The sequence below is a fragment of the Macaca thibetana genome, chromosome 13 (assembly GCF_024542745.1).
Source record: "Macaca thibetana thibetana isolate TM-01 chromosome 13, ASM2454274v1, whole genome shotgun sequence".
Taxonomy (NCBI): domain Eukaryota; kingdom Metazoa; phylum Chordata; class Mammalia; order Primates; family Cercopithecidae; genus Macaca; species Macaca thibetana.
In genome coordinates, this window is record NC_065590.1 from 73502918 (window position 1) to 73518972 (window position 16055).

General features: G+C 43.2%; 1 protein-coding gene and 1 long non-coding RNA gene across 8 annotated transcripts in view; both read left to right on the top strand.

The window, feature by feature from the left end:
* Window positions 1–1189: 1189 nt before the first annotated feature.
* Window positions 1190–16055, top strand: part of LOC126934232 (uncharacterized) — a 95132-nt gene continuing 80266 nt past the window's right edge. For 5 of the 7 annotated variants that reach the window (XR_007718891.1, XR_007718887.1, XR_007718886.1 and 2 more), the window contains exons 1-3: window positions 1190–1425; window positions 6611–6665; window positions 9725–9844. This is a non-coding gene — a long non-coding RNA (uncharacterized LOC126934232). Of the gene's footprint in view, window positions 1426–6610; window positions 6666–7427; window positions 7577–9724; window positions 9845–16055 lie in introns of all 7 variants that reach the window. The other 2 variants (XR_007718892.1, XR_007718888.1) reach the window with 2 other exon arrangements.
* On the top strand, window positions 1422–3423 carry LOC126934231 (myeloid-associated differentiation marker-like). Its single transcript, XM_050754838.1, has one exon. It carries the CDS (start codon window positions 1493–1495, stop codon window positions 2441–2443), a length of 951 nt encoding a protein of 316 aa, XP_050610795.1. The 5' UTR covers window positions 1422–1492; the 3' UTR covers window positions 2444–3423.

Below are 16055 nucleotides of genomic sequence, written 5' to 3' on the forward strand. Positions count from 1 at the left end.
TGCATGGCTTCTCAGCCCTCCACTTCCCCACAGCTTGTGGCCCCTAGAGACTAGGCTTTGGGTGTGAACCTCGAAGAATGACAAGCAACAGAATGACTGCAGATTTTCCTGGAGCAAGTCTTGGTCATAGATCAATAATAATAACAACAGCCAGGCATGGTGAGTCTTGCCTGTAATCCCATTGTTACCAGAAAGGGGTGGCGATCTGGACCCCAAGAGAGGGCTCTTGGATCTTGCTCAAGAAATAATTCAAAGAGTCCGTACAGTAAAGTGAAAGCAAGGTGATTAGGAAATTAAAGGAATAAATGTATGGCTACTCCAAAGAAAGCAAGTTGATTAGGAAAGTAAAGGAATAAAAGAATGGCTACTCCATAGAGCAGCCCAGAGGGCTGCTGGTTAACTATTTTTATGGTTTTCTGATTATATGCACAACAAGGGGTGGATTATTCATGTCTCCCCTTTTTAGACCATATAGGGTAACTTACTGAGGTTTCCATGGCATTTGTAAACTGTCATGGCGCTGTTGGGAGTGTGGCAGTGAGGGTGACCAGGACACTTTCATCACCATCTTGGTTTTGGTGGGTTTTGGCCGGCTTCTTTACGGCAACCTGTTTTATCTGCAAGGTCTTTATGACCTATATCTTGTGCTGACGTCCTGTCTCATCCTGTGACTTAGAATGCCTAACCTCTGGGAATGCAGCCCAGTAGGTTTCAGCCTTTTTTTTACCCAGCTCCTATTCAAGATGAAGTTGCTCTGGTTCCAACGCCTCTGACCCCAGCACTTTAGAAAGCTGAGGTAGGTGGATCACTTGAGCCCCGGAGTTCAAGACCAGCCTGGGCAACATGGCGAAACCCCGCTTCTACTAAAAACACAAAAAATTAGCCAGGCAGGTGGTGCCTGTAGTCCCAGCGACCTGGGAGGCTGAAGTGGGAGGATCACCTAAGCCTGGGATGTCAAGGCTGCAGTAAGCCCTGACTGTGCCACTGCACTCCAGCCTGGGCAACAGGGTGAGACACTATCTCAAAAAAACTAAAAATTAAAAATGGTTAGGCTGACTTGAAGCCTTTATAAGGAGGGAGAGCCGGGCCTTGCCAGGCCACCGGCCCCGCAGCGCCGCCCCAGGCCCTGCCGCCACCACCGCCTGCCCCTGGTCCCTGCCGGAGCAGGGTTACCTTCACACACGCGCCCACGCCTACCGCCGGCGTCCACTTCCGCTGGGTTCCCTCCGCCGCAGCCCACACAGGTACTGGAACCAGTGGAAGGAGACGGGCGGGACTTCCCGCGGTCAAGGTGAGGCCTCTTCCGGAGTTGGCGGTGCCCTGTTCCTGTTCCACGGGGTGTCGGGTCCTGGGAGGGAGGAGCCAAGTCCCAGTGAATACTGACGTTGTCTCTCGCTCTCTGGCGCTTTTCCCAGCCTTTTCCAGGTGTGTGACTTAATCCGTTTCCACAGCCAGACCTTTCTCTGTGAGTTCCTCAGCCGGGACTGCCGCCATGCCGGTGACTGTTACCCACCCAACCGTCACAACCACTGTGGGGTCCCCCACCGTCATAGGGTCCCCTAGGGCCCTGACCCAGCCCCTGGGCCTCCTCCGCCTGCTGCAGCTGGTGTCCACCTGCATGGCTTTCTCGCTGGTAGCCAGCGCAGGCGCCTGGAGGGGATATATGGGTAACTGGTCCATGTTCACCTGGTGTTTCTGCTTTGCCGTGACCTTGGTCATACTTCTCGTGGAGCTGGGCGGGTTCCAGGCCCGCTTCCCCTTTTTTTGGCGCAACTTCCCCATCACCATCGCCTGCTATGCGGCCCTCCTGTGCCTCTCGGCCTCCATCATGTACCCCATCACCTACGTGCAGTTCCTATCCCACGGCCCTTCCCGCGACCACGCTGTCGCCGCCACTGTCTTCTCTGGCATCGCGTGTCTGGCTTACGCCACCGAAGTAGCCTGGACCCGGGCCCGGCCCGGCGAGATCACTGGCTACATGGCCTCTGAGCCGGGGCTGCTGAAGGTGCTGGAGACCTTCGTGGCCTGCCTCATCTTCGTGTTCATCAGCAGCCCCTACCTGTACCACAACTGGCTGGCCCTGGAGTGGTGCGTGGCGGTGTACGCCCTCTGCTTCGTCCTGGCAGCCCTCACTATCCTGCTGAACCTGGGACACTGCACCAACATGCTGCCCATCCCCTTCCACAGTTTCCTGTTGGGGCTGGCCTTGCTGTCCGTCCTCCTCTATGCCACTGCCCTTGTCCTCTGGCCCCTCTACCAGTTCAACGAGAATTATGGTGTCCAGTCCTGGCAGGCGAGAGATGTGAGCTGCAGCGACAGAAACCCCTACCTTGTGTGTATCTGGGACCGCCGACTGGCTGTGACCATCCTGACAGCCATCAACTTGCTGGCCTATGTGGGCGACCTGGTGTACTCTGCCCACCTGGTTTTTGTCAAGGTCTAAGACTCCCAAGGGGCCCCATTTGCCTCTCCAACCTCTTCATCCTTCTTTCCCGAGTTTTCTTACTGAGTATTCGTTTCCTGTGTTTTCTTCTTCCCTATCTCCCCTCCTCCCCCTTTTTCTTTCCTTCCCAATTCATCGCACTCTTTCCCAGTTCTCTGATGTATGTTCTTCCCTTTCCTCTGCTGTTTCCTTGCTATTTTGTTCTGTTGCCCACAACCTGTTTTCACCCCTAAGCTGTTTCTCTTTTTCCACTCTCTTCTTTCCTTCCTCATCTCTTTTCTAGGTTTGCTTTTGGTTTTCTCATCTGCCTGTTTCCCAACCATCTTCTCCTATTTCCTTGGAAGCCCTGAGGCTTTTCTTCTCCTGCCCCCATGCACCTCCAGAGGTGATGAGCTCCAGATCTCCACACCCCTTGCAGCTGTCGGTGCCACGTCCTCCCAAGGGGACTTCTGCCCACGCCTGCCCTAGCTGTGCCTTAGTCAATGTGTACCTGTGTGTGTTTGGGGGAGTGGGAATTGGGCCCCCTTTCTCCCAGTGGAGGAAGGTGTGCTGTGCATCTCCCCTTTAAATTAAAAAATATTTGTGTATCTCCGGAGGTCAATAATTTCCAGTGAGCGAGAGGCTTTAAGCACAGACCCTGGGTCCCTAGGCCTTGCCTGGCACTCTGCTTTGCCAGAGATTGGCTCCAGAATTTGTGCCAGACTTATAGAAAACCCATTGCCTAGAGACCATCTTAAAGGAAGCAAGGGATGGATCCCTTTCATCCCTCCTGTTCTTCGTGGTATCAAAAAAAAAAATGTCAGGCAAAGAACCATAGGATCTTGAAGACAACTGTTTGAAGTATTTGTGAGGGACAATAACGTGGCCTTCCAGCCTCAGTGTTAAAAATAACTTTTAACACTGTGTCCTTTTAACTTTTAACACAGTGTCCTTCAGAACATGTGGAAAGAGATAATAAGTAAATAAATGAATAAACAACATGTCCTGCTTTGGCAGAGAGGAGAAAATGGCCACTGCCGGCCTTCAAGGCAGTATCAGCTTGGGGTTTTTTCTTTCTTTCTTTTCTGTTTCCTGGTCATGAGGGCAGAAATTACTGGGTGGCCCTTAAAAAAAAAAAAAAAAAAGAAGTTTCAGTCTGGCAGGGTGGCTCACACCTGTAATCCCAGCACTTTGGGAGGCCGAAGTGGGTGGATCACTTGAGGTCACAAGTTCGAGACCAGCCTGGGCAACATGGCAAAAATTTGTCTCTACTAAAAATACAAAAATTAGCCCGGCATGGTGGAGGGTGCCTGTAGTCCCAGCTACTCGGGAGGCTTAGGCAGGAGACTGACTTGAACCCAGGAGGTGGAGTTGCAGTGAGCCGAGATTGTGCCACTGCACTCCAGCTTGGGCAACAAAGCCAGACTCTGTCTCAAAAAAAAGCTGGTCACAGTGTCTCATACCTGTAATCCCAGCACTTTGGGAGGCCAAGGTGGGTGGATCACCTGATGTCAGGAGTTTGAGATCAGCCTGGCCAACATGGTGAAACCCCATCTCTACTAAAAATACAAGTGGGAGGCATGGTGGCGGACCCCTGTAATCCCGGCTACCTGGGAGGCTGAGGGACAAGAATCGCTTTGTTTGAAAGTGGGAGGTGGAGGTTGCAGTGAGCTGAGATCATGCCATTGCACTCTAGCCTGGGCAACAAGAGCGAAACTCAGTCTCAAAAAAAAAAAGGAAGTTTATTTTTTCTCTATTGTGAGCTGATGTGAAGGTGAGGATTGCTGCTGCCCTAGCCAGAGGAATGGCTTTGCTTGAGTGTGTGGTGCACATACCCAGGTGTTGCTGTGTGCTAGTTGCTTCTTGCTGCTGCTTCCTGCTTCTCTGGGACTCACATGCATAGTGCAGTATATATAAATGTGTGTTTGTGTCTGTGTGTGTATATATATATATGTATATATTTTTTAATCCCCTGGAACTTTTGGTTCCCATCAGCTCCTGCTGTTAATCATAGAAAAGAAAGCTTGCACCTTCTCTGACACCCACATCCATAATGTTTTTTTAAATATCAATATAAAGGTAAAAAACGGAAAAAATAATAATATAACAATAGTGATAGTATAGTTTTAGTAATAATAGGTAACATTTTTGAGTGTTTACCATGTTCCAGGCACTAAATTAAGCTCATTTCCTCAATCATCTCAACTAAGCTTCACTATAATCCAATTAAAAGGTACTATTATTAGCTCCATGTTACAGATCAAAATTCTGGCACAGAGAACACATTTAACTAGCCTAAACTACACAGCTAGTCTTATGCTATACATATGGTAATTAAATTACAAGGTGCCAATTATATTTTACATTTTATAAGAAATTAGATTGTATTAGTGTGGTCAATGTTTCTCAACCCAGCTGCACATTAGCACCACCTAGCATCCTTCACGCTTGGAGTTCTGTGCAATGATTCTTACATGTCAAGTTAAAGGACTTCTATTCAGTAGTGCTCAGATGATTCTGGGTCCTAATCTTAGTGCTGAGGCAGGACTACCCTTGAGGGAGTCAGCCAGGCCCTTGGGTCACAGACACACTGGTCGAGTAACTGACAGGCATTGGAGACCACCCCTCATTTGCATATAGACTCACAGCCCAGCTAACACCAAAAATGCCCTCCTCTCCAGCTCTGTGTTGTTAGAAACCTCAAGTACAAAATTTTGATGTTTATTTCTTCAAATTACCTAAATAATGTTTACATTGAGAAATAAACAAGGGAAATGCCACCAAAAATTTGAATAAAAAGACTGCAGTATAATACAAACTTTCTTCCAGGGAAAACATGCTGAAATAATTCATAGACTGTGAAAGCTGGTAAAACATGTATAGATCATCCAGTCTAATGGTCTCAATCCTGGCTGCACAGTAAAATCATTTTGAGAAGCTATTAAATAATACAATGCCAGCTCCCACCCCACAATGTCTGATTTAATTGATCTGGGGTAGTACCTGAAAAAATGGTACTTTTAAAAGCTCCCAAGGGGATTTTTAATTTTTCAGCCATCATGGGAAAGCACTGATTTAGCCCAGCCCCTCATTACCTGTAAAATGGCTTGCCCAAGGCCACCTAGAATGTCTTAGGCAGTGCCACATATCTCTCTCTAGTCTTCTTTGAATCTATATTGAATCAGAACTATAGTTACTTTCTGAAAATACTCAAGAAATCTTCTTAGAAAAAGTGCTAACTGTAAGACAAAGAAAATCAAAATCAAACATGATTACAAATATATACACTAATACCTAACATATCACAATTGTGACTTTTCAGTGAGTCGGTGTGTTAATTGTAATTGCTCATTAAAGGTGTTCTATTTTCTTTGCTTCAGTTATAGAGAGTGTGAAATGTTTCAGAGAAACCACATGGAAAGGTGATTGTCCAGATGCTGGCTAATGGGCAATGTCTTTGACCACATAGGGTTACATGCTCAGTGTGATGCTCTGAAAACCATTGCAGTTAATGAGCTGATCCTAATTGTGCTCATTTTCCAGCAACCTCAATAGGCTTGTATCCTGGGAGACAGAATGTGTTTCTGGTCACTCATTCTAACCCCAGAAATCAAGGAAAATAACAGACTTCCACAGAAGCTGAACTGACCAGGCGATACTGTGACTAGGCAAGCATGGGCTTTTGACAGTAAATCCCAGAGAGGAACAGAGAGATGCAGATACTTGATCATTCTTTGCCTATAAACACAATGCTTACATACCCCCAAATCTGACTGTGAGTATATGTTTTGGGCAAACAAAATAAATATTTCTGTTTGCAAGCTAAAGAAAATAAAATATCAAAGCTAAATCCTATATGAGCTTAGTATCTTCAGTCAGCCACATAGAAATAGGCCAGTTTTGTGTGGAAAATGTTTCAGACAAATTAAGAATATTAAAAACAGTGAAGTTAAAGGTAATGTTTAATTTTACTTTCCAGACCACAAATTTTTAAGGCCTCTAGCCCAACCATTTATGCAAAGTGCTAATTAAAAATGTTATCTGTATATTAAAGGAGTTTCTTATATAGTGTTAGAATCCAGTGCATTCAGCAAATGTGGATTGAGTGTTTACGACATGACTTATTGAAAATATTATACAGCAGGGTGACCAGCTGGGAAATTAATTTGTGCTTTTTTTTGTTCTCAGTTGCTGCAGAGCCATCTGAAAGGAAGGAATCAAGCCTCTGTGTTCTGGAAGTCAGGTACTTTTCACTCCCAAAAACACAGGTTCATTTGTGGTGGGTCTGAGGCTAGGTGCTCTGGGTTATCCAGTGCTTCCTGAAGCCCTAGTTTTGAAAGAAGAAGCAGGATGAATTTTTCTGTATGGGAGATTGGCAGGGGAGGATTAGGCGTTGCTCCACTTGATAGTGATGCAGAATTGTGAATAAGGACAAGGTTTGCAGATTCTGCAGCAGCTCAGTGGCAGGGTCTTGATGGTGTCAGGCACTTAAAGGGTACAGGGCAGGACATCAGGAGCCCAGTCTGGAGACCTACCCAAGATGCTCTCATGTGGAGTTTCCACAGAACCTGAGCAAGGACCTGGACCTGGAGATGTGGAATAGCAATACTGGGCCCATAAATGGGACAACAAATGGACCCAACATCTGAGCCACAGCATCCTGTGACCATAAGAATAACAGTCATAAATGGATGAGACCAGGGATTTGCCCCACTCAAGAACGGGGAGGCTGCAGGACCACTTTATAAGGATGACACAAGCCTATAGCATGACTGTACAAAACAAGGTTGGACATCTTTTAAAATGATTAATATTGGATTTTTCACTGGTTTGCACATGTGGGAGCTAATACCAGTTCTCATAAAATCCTTCTTAAGAAAGATAAAATTATTCCCTCAATGTCAGGAAAAAAAATTGGTATCTATTACATATGTGTAAGAAGCTTTATTAACAAATAATTTGTGTCACTAAATCACTTGAATGTAATGCAATTATATTTTTTCAGCCATAATCTAATTCAGATGTTTTGTGACAATGCAAGGAAAAAAATGGATGTCTGGGTGGATATCATTAAAGACTCTTCTCCACATAAATCCCTATCTCTCATTGAATTAGAAAAGGATTTCCTGAGATCTTGCTAAAGAAATCTAAAAGGTAGTTAGTTTAAATTTGAACACTCTCTCATACACAATCTCATTTATTTATTCTTTCAATAAATATATGTATTACATTCCCACTGCCTGGCAGGCATATCTGTATTCAACTCTTCTTTGACGCTGGGCTGTACAGGTATTGGGGATACAATAGAGAGAATGAGCAATATGGTTGCTTTCCTCATGGAGTTTTTAGTTAAGTGAAACAACAAGAAAACTTATCAAAAAATAAAATTTGGTAGGTGGCATAACAGGAGAAGTACGTGTTCTGTATTAGCAAATAGCAGAACATAATTTAGATGAGGGTGGTATCTCAAGGAAGTGATAAACTGAGAGTAAAAGGATAGGAAGAGTCAGCCAGGCGACCATTGCATAAGTTACAGCTTCTCACTATCTCTTCCACCACCAAATTGAGAACATGTAGTGAATTTCAACATTATAAGATCCTTCAAATCCAGGTAAGCATCCATATCAAGAATGTATTTGAAACTAGAGAATTGTCCATAGGATAAAAGAGGGGATGCTGCCTCATCCAGAGCCCAAGCTCTCTATTAGCCATGCTGCCCTCTGTGTCACTTCACTCAAGAAAAATCCTCCACTTGAGCTATGAATCCCATCCTCTCTGGCCATCTCAAGGCTTCACTTCTCGAATTTTCCTATCTCTACCACCTCAACAATGCCTCCTCTCTACTGGGTCTTTCCCTTTGGTGGCACACATGTCATAATAACATACCCATATTTGTTTGCTTTTTAAAGAAGAGGAAAAGAAAGCAAAACAACCTCCTTTGTCCATAGGTAGACACACACACACACACACACACACACACACAGTATACCCTGCTACCACCTCACTTCTCTGCCCCCTTTCACAGCAAAACTCCTTGGAAAAGTGCTATATATTTACCACCCACACTTCCTCATTCCTTCTCCAACCACTTTAGTCAGGCTTTCTACTCCTCCACGGAATTTTGCCTCTTACCAAGATCAGCAATTATCTCCTTTTTTCCAAAGCCAGTTGACAGTTCCCAGTCCTCATCTTCCTCATCCTCTTGGCCACATTTGACATGCTTGTCTACACTCTCCTTGAAACACTTTCTGCGTCAAGTTCCGACACCCAAACCCTCCCCTGGTTTGGCACTCTTCGGTCTCACGCTGGCTCTGCCTTCTCTACAAATCTATGAATGCTGGCATATCCCCAGGGCTCAGTCCTCAGGTCTCACCTCCTTTCAATCTAACCTTACTCCCTCAGAGATCTCATACACTTTCTTGGGTGCAAATCACATTCACACACTGATGACTCTCAAGTTTCTGTGTCAGGCTTACTCCTCTCCCACAAACTCCAGATTCCTCAAACCTCCTGCCTCCTTCACAGCCCTTCTGTAAAGTGAGTGGCCAAAACAGAACTGTTGATTTCCACTACCCTGTAAATCTACCCCCCTTTCAACTAACCATCTACATACTCCTAATCTCCTTTGCCTTGCCACACCTTTTATTTTTCCATAGCACTTATCACCGTCTAACATATTGTATGATTTTATTTAACCCATTATTCATTGTCTACCTCCAATAAAATGTAAGTTCCACAAGGGCAGAGATCTTTGTTTCATTAGCTGTTATATCCTAAGAGCCTAAAGAACTGTCTTATATATATTAGACCCTCAAATATTAAGTATATGAACTAATGAGAGATAAGTGACTTGCATAAGGTAGTATGCAGTGCATTATATAAGAATATATCCAGGGATTTCTATATTACAAAGATGTAAATCAACACAAATTTAAGACTCTGACTGAGGCCCTAGAGAAAGCCAGAGATATAAGAAAGGAGTATGAGTCCTTAAAAGCTACCCTCCTGCTGAACAAGAACAACCACATTGCTGTTATATGAATAAAAAATAAAATTCCACTTGGTTAAACCTCTGAAATTTTGGAATTTGTTACAGAAACTAGCTAATATACATTTGAACGTGAAATTTTTTAGCATGAAATGAATTAATGTGCTTTGAGGGAATTTACATTATTCATTCAACAAACATGCTGAGCTCTTGCTGTGGGCCAAGAACTCTGATGGGCATAGGGGGTTCAAAGATGAGTAATAGAAAATCATTTCCCTTCAGGAAACCCAAAATTTACAATATCATGTTGTAAGTTTTATTTCACAGGAAAGGAAAAGGGGCTGTTTCAGCCCAGAGGAAAAAGCCTAATTCTGCCAGGCAGAGAAGAGACGAATCAGAACAGGGGAAGTGACATTTGGACTCAGTTTTGAATTGTGAGTATGATGAAGAATGAAAAAAGAAAATATGTCACTTTTGTAAAATGTTACTTGACAAATTCGATTCCAAATTATTTGACCTTTTCACTCTGTACAACTCTTCTTAGAGTTTCATTAAATACAATTCATATTCACTTCAGAGGTGAAATTGAACTTTAGTGTAGATATATCACTCAAATAGATTGGGATATAATATTTTTCTGTTTGCTAGTACAGTGGTAACATGCAATAGAAAATATCAAAGTGCAAAAGACTGTCCCTCATTATTGATATTTTCCAAATAGTTAATTTACCCCAAAAGATAAATAAAAGCCCTTTTTAATTGTCAAAGACAGCACCACTCAGTATTTCACAATCTTTTACACTGGCTAGGTGATAAGCTGCACTGTTTTATGGGTCTTACAGTATTTGAAATCTATGAACCAGAAAGACCTTTTGTTTGTCTTCCAAATGTCCTATGACATTTGTTTTAATAATATTTATAAAGGTCTTCCTAATGAAGCAGGTATGCTTTCAAGAACTAGTTAATTTCAACATTTATTAAGTAATTGCTTTTACTTAAAGACTGATTGAGATTCAATGTGGACAAATACTACGTAATACACTAAGTAAGGTAGAAGTTTCTGCAAACACATGGGATAATATCTGGAAGTGGTCCAGCAGACATCCCATGGAGTTGTGCGTGTAGCAAAAACAAATCTATCTCATTGTATCTGGCACTGATTAGATCCTTTGCTAACATGTCTTACCTAGTTCTCATTTTTACAAATAAGAGAAATATATGAAACTTAAAGTGAGGGCCAAAGAAAACGTAGGTATAATGATAATAATGACATAAATCCCTTTTGAGAGACCTTTTTCTCACACAAATATTTTTATATTTGCTATCTCATTTGTTTTTCATACAACTTAGAAAAAATATTAGAAGATGGAGGTAAAAATCTTTCCTAAGCCTACTTTTTTTTCTTTTTTTGAGATGGAGTCTCACTCTATTGCCCAGGCTGGAGTGCAGTGGTGCAATCTCGGCTCACTGCAACCTGCGCCTCTTGGGTTCAAGCTATTCCACTGCCTCAGCCTCCTGAGTAGCTGAGATTACAGGCACATGCCACCACGCCCGGCTATTTTTTTGTATTTTTAGTAGAGACAGGGTTTCACTGTGTTAGCCAAGATGGTCTCGATCTCCTGACCTTGTGATCTGCCCACCTTGTCCTCCCAAAGTGCTGGGATTACAGGTGTGAGCCACTGCGCCCAGCCACCTATTTTTTGTTTAAGTCCAACTCTCAGTCATATTCCAGTTTCCAAAATCAGAATCAAGCATTATCTCTTCCTTCCACTGGTATAAACACTGGACTGGACACTTTGAGGACAGGAGGATCTGCAAATACAGAGATGAAGCATATTCTCTCCTTCACCTATGCTTGTAATTTAGTGGGGAGAGTCAGATAAAAGCATATGCAAAACAGCACATTTTGGCTTGCATTATTCTTTTATGTCCTAAAAGAGGAGACAATGTTCTCATTTCAGTGAATCAACATCCACGCCTTTGAACAAGCCAGAAATCCAGGAATCTTCCCCCATTATTCCCTCTCCCTTACCAGCCACATCTAGTCCATCAAGTCCTGTCAATTTTACCTTCTAAATATTTTTCAAACATTCTTTCTATCACCATTGCCATAGCCTGAGTTCGAGCTGTCATTATCTCCCATAGGCATGAATTGCACTGCCCCCTAAATAGCCTCCCTGCTTCCATTCTGAGCCTACCCAGTGTTCTCTGCACACTGCAGGTGGAGTGATGTGGTAAAAATACAAATCTAGTCATAGGTTTTCCCACTCAAACCACTTCAGGAACTTTACGTTAGTCTTATGGTAAGGTGCAAAATTCCTTAAGTTAGACCACAAGGCCTTGCTTGATCTAGCCCCTGCCTAACTCTCCAGTCCCATCATCTGCCACTGTATCTCTTTGCTCTCTGTCACTTTGGTTTTCCTTCGGGTCATTGAACATTCCTCAGTCCTTCACACTTCCTAGTTTTTCCCTTGTTCTTCCCTTTACCAAGAATGCTCCATCCCCTCCCTATCTTCACATTGTAGCCCAAAAGTCACTTGGGCAGGGAAGACTTTGTTCACTTTTTAGACACAATCGTTTCTTCTTAATGCTAATCACAACTCATAGCTATGTATTTATTATGTCATTATTTAAATCTGTCTCCTGCTTCCATCCTGTTCCCACTGCACTGTAAGCTCTGTGAGGGCAGGGACAATGTCTTTGTTGCTTACTTTGTATCCCTGTAGCCTAGCACATTGCCTAGCACATGCTAGGGGCTCCGTAAATATACAGTGAATGAGCAAAAAGATGACTACATGAATGAAGGAATGCTGAAATAAAGATTTCATGAAAGAGGTCACCCTGGAAATGAGCGCTGAGGGGGAAATAAGATTGCAATAGTCAGAAAAGGATAGAGAGGAACTTCCACACTCTAAGAACTGTGAGAAGCAAAGACAAAGAGACAAGAAGTCATAAAGCAGGAGAGGGAATCATGAAGAATCCATACTTATTTATTTGAATGTATACAGTAATGGAATATTAGCCCAGAAAGATGTACATTCATCATGAAGATCCTAGAATGCAGGATAAAAAATAGTATTTAATTACATAGTGATTCATTACCATTTTATGAGCAAAAAGTGACACGTATGAAGTAAAATTTGGACATTATTTCATGCTTGTCCATAAAGAGTGTAAGCCAATTAAAACCATAAACTAATATTACCACAGGTAACAAAGTTATTTTTTAAAGCTATTAACGGCATACATTTGAAAAATAATAAAGATACTGACATGTCCTTGATAGAGAGTACAGACAAGAGATATCTAAGATTGAAATTCATGGATAAAGATGATGGATTGAAGCAACCCAATTTATAACACAGAATCCCCCAAAACCTCAGGAATTGGCAGCACTAGGTACTTCTAGAAACAGAGTTGAAAATAAGAGGAGTGGACCAGCTACAGTGGTTCACACCCATAATCCCAGCACTTTGGGAGGCTAAGGTGGTAGGATCATTTGAACCCAGGAGTTCAGACCAGCCTGGGTAACATAGGGAGACCTCGTCTCTACAAAAATTTAAAAATTTAGCCGGGAATGGTGGTGCACACCTGTAGTACCAGCTACTTGGAAGGCTGAGGTGGAAGGATTGTTTGAGCCCAGGAGTTCCAGGCTGCAGAGAGCTGTGATCATGCCATGGCACTCCAGCCTGGGTGTGAGAGAAAGACCCGTCTCTGGAAAAAAAAAAAAAAATACTGAGTGTGATGGCTCACGCCTGTAATCCCAGCACTTTCAGAGGCTGAGGTGGGCGGGTTGCCTGAACTCAGGAGTTCAAGGCCAGCCTGGGCAACATGCTGAAACTCTATTTCTACTACAATACAAAATATTGTAGACATAGCAGCATGCACCTGTAGTCCCAGCTACTCGGGAGGCTGAGGCAGGAGAATTGCTTGAACCCAGGAGGTGGAGATTGCAGTGAGCCGAGATTATACCACTGCACTCCAGCCTAGGCAACAGAGCGAGACTCTGTCCTCTGTCTCAAAAGAAAAAGACTGGTTGGAAGTCTGTTGTTTGAGAAATAGATCACTAAAACCCCTCCTTCCTTGCAAACAAGAGTTTTATTCTCTAAAAAAATAAAATACAGGGTCTCCACACTGAGGAGTATGTAGTACAGATAAGGATAAGAATGTGCTTTATGGAAAATGAAGGCAGGAATATGAAATTAGGGTTTACATGTCTAATAGTAAGATCTCCAGCTCTCTTCTCCAATTTGGATCCCAGAATTCTAGCAATACACATACATTTTCTAGACGGGAGACGAAAAGATTCTTTTGGGGTAAATTTGACCAGCTCAAAAGGAAAAACTGATACCGGAAGACATGCAAAGTCCCAGCCAAATCATCCTGTGGTGCATCCCATAAATGACAATAAACAACCATCCACTAAGGTCAGTAAGATTTTCTTTTCTTTTCTTTTGAGACAGAGTCTTACTCTGTCACCCAAGCTGGAGTGCAGTGGTGTGATCTGGACTCACTGCAGCCTCCACCTCCTGGGCTCAAGCGATCCTTCCATCTCAGCCTCCCAAGTAGCTGGGACTACAGGCACATGCCACCACACCCAGCTAATTTTTGTATTTTTTGGAAGAGATGGGGGTCTTACTGTGTTGCTCAAACCCCAGGCTTCAGGCAATCCTCCTGCCTTGGCCTCCCAAAGTGCTGGGATTACAGGCATGAGCCACCATGCCAGGCTTCGTGAAGAATTACTATACAAGTCTAATTCCCTACTCTCACACAGAAGAATCACCAGACACATGAGGAAAGTATCTAAGCTGAATGACAGAAACCAAAATTTACTCAACTGATTAAGTAAAGCAACTTGGGGGAGGCCGGGCGCGGTGGCTCACGCCTGTAATCCCAGCACTTTGGGAGGCCGAGGCAGGTGGATCACGAGGTCAGGAGATTGAGACCATCCTGGCTAACACAATGAAACCCCATCTCTACTAAAAATGCAAAAAGTTAGCCGGGTGTGGTGGTGGGCACCTGTAGTCCCAAATACTTGGGAGGCTGAGGCAGGAGAATGGCGTGAACCCAGGAGGCAGAGCTTGCAGTGAGCCGAGATCGTGCCACTGCACTCCAGCCTGGGCAACAGAGCAAGACTCTGTCTCAAAAAAAAGAAAAGAAAAGAAAAGCAACTTGGGGCAATGGACTCTTGAGGGACCATGTGGAATAAAACTAATGATAAACTTAGAGAAATAGAAGGGGGTCTTATATACATGAAACAAAAACAGAATGCTATTAAAACAAAATAAAGAGAAGAGCCAAAATAAAGCATTACAAATCCAAGGGTAGAAAGGAAAAACTCAGTGGACACTTTGGAAAATAACCGTGGAGAAATCTCCCAGAGAGGAGAGCAAAAAGAGAACTGAAAACCAGGAGAGAAACAACAGCAACATTAGAGAGCCAGCCCAGGAGATTCACCAGCCAAATAGTAGAGTTTCCAGCAGAATAGAGAGAACAGAGGGAGGGAACGATTAAAGGAATGATTCAAGAAAATAGCCCAGAGCTAGAGGACATGTTTTTCTAGACTTTAAAGGCCTAATCCATGTGGCCAGCACAAATAATAAAAATAGCTGAGGACTGAGTTCCTATTTTTTATCTTACCCAAATTCCTACCTAAGGGGTATAGGGAGTCATGCCCTATAAACCATAAATTCTCATCAGATGGGTTTTATTTAACCTTATATAGTGTGACTTATATTTTTCAATATGACTCTGGCATAACATTATAAGACAAGGAAAAAAATATTTAACTCCAAAATATGTTCCCTTGCCATACCTTAAAATTGCCCTGCAAAGTCTCTTGTGGGAAAAATCTATATTCTATAGAGAATTCCGTTCCTCCTTTCTTTTCCTTCCTTCCTTCTCAGATCCAGGAGATAATCAACTAAGAGCCCTTTTATGTCCGATAAAAAACAATTTACAACTTGCTCTCTCTAAAGTCGGCTACCTAAGTGCTTCCTCTGCACAATAAAACTTGGTCTCCACAATCCTTTATCTTTAACCTCAACATTCCCATCGATCCCAAGTCTTCAGACAATATCAACCATTTGTCAACCAGGAAATGTTTAAATTTGTCTGTAGCCTGGAAGCCCCCCCTACCTGCCCCGCTTTGAGTTGTCCCACCTTTCTAAACCAAACCATGTATTTCTTTTTTCTTTTCTTTTTCATTGTACTTTAAGTTCTGGGATACATGTGCGGAACATGCAGGTTTGTTACATAGGTATACACATGCCATGGTGGTCTGCTGCACCTATCAACCCATCATCTACATTATGTGTTTCTCTTAATGCTATCCCTTCCCCAGCCACCCACCCCCGAACAGGCCCCAGTGTGTGATGCCCCCACCCCATGTCCATGTGTTCTCATTGTTCAACTCCCACTTATGAGAACATGCAGTGTTTGGTTTTCTGTTCTTGTGTTAGTTTGCTGAGAATGATGGTTTCCAGCTTCATCCATGTCCCTGCAAAGGACATGAACTCATCCTTTTTTATGGCTGCATAGTGTTCCATGGTGTATATGTGCCACATTTTCTTTATCCAGTCTTCCATCCAAAGGTCACCAACATAAAAAACAAACCAATGTATTGCTTAAATATATTTGATTAAT

Coding starts and splice junctions, on each gene's coding strand:
- LOC126934231 (XM_050754838.1), top strand. CDS start 1,493: ATGCCGGTGACTGTTACCCACCCAACCGTCACAACCACTGTGGGGTCC.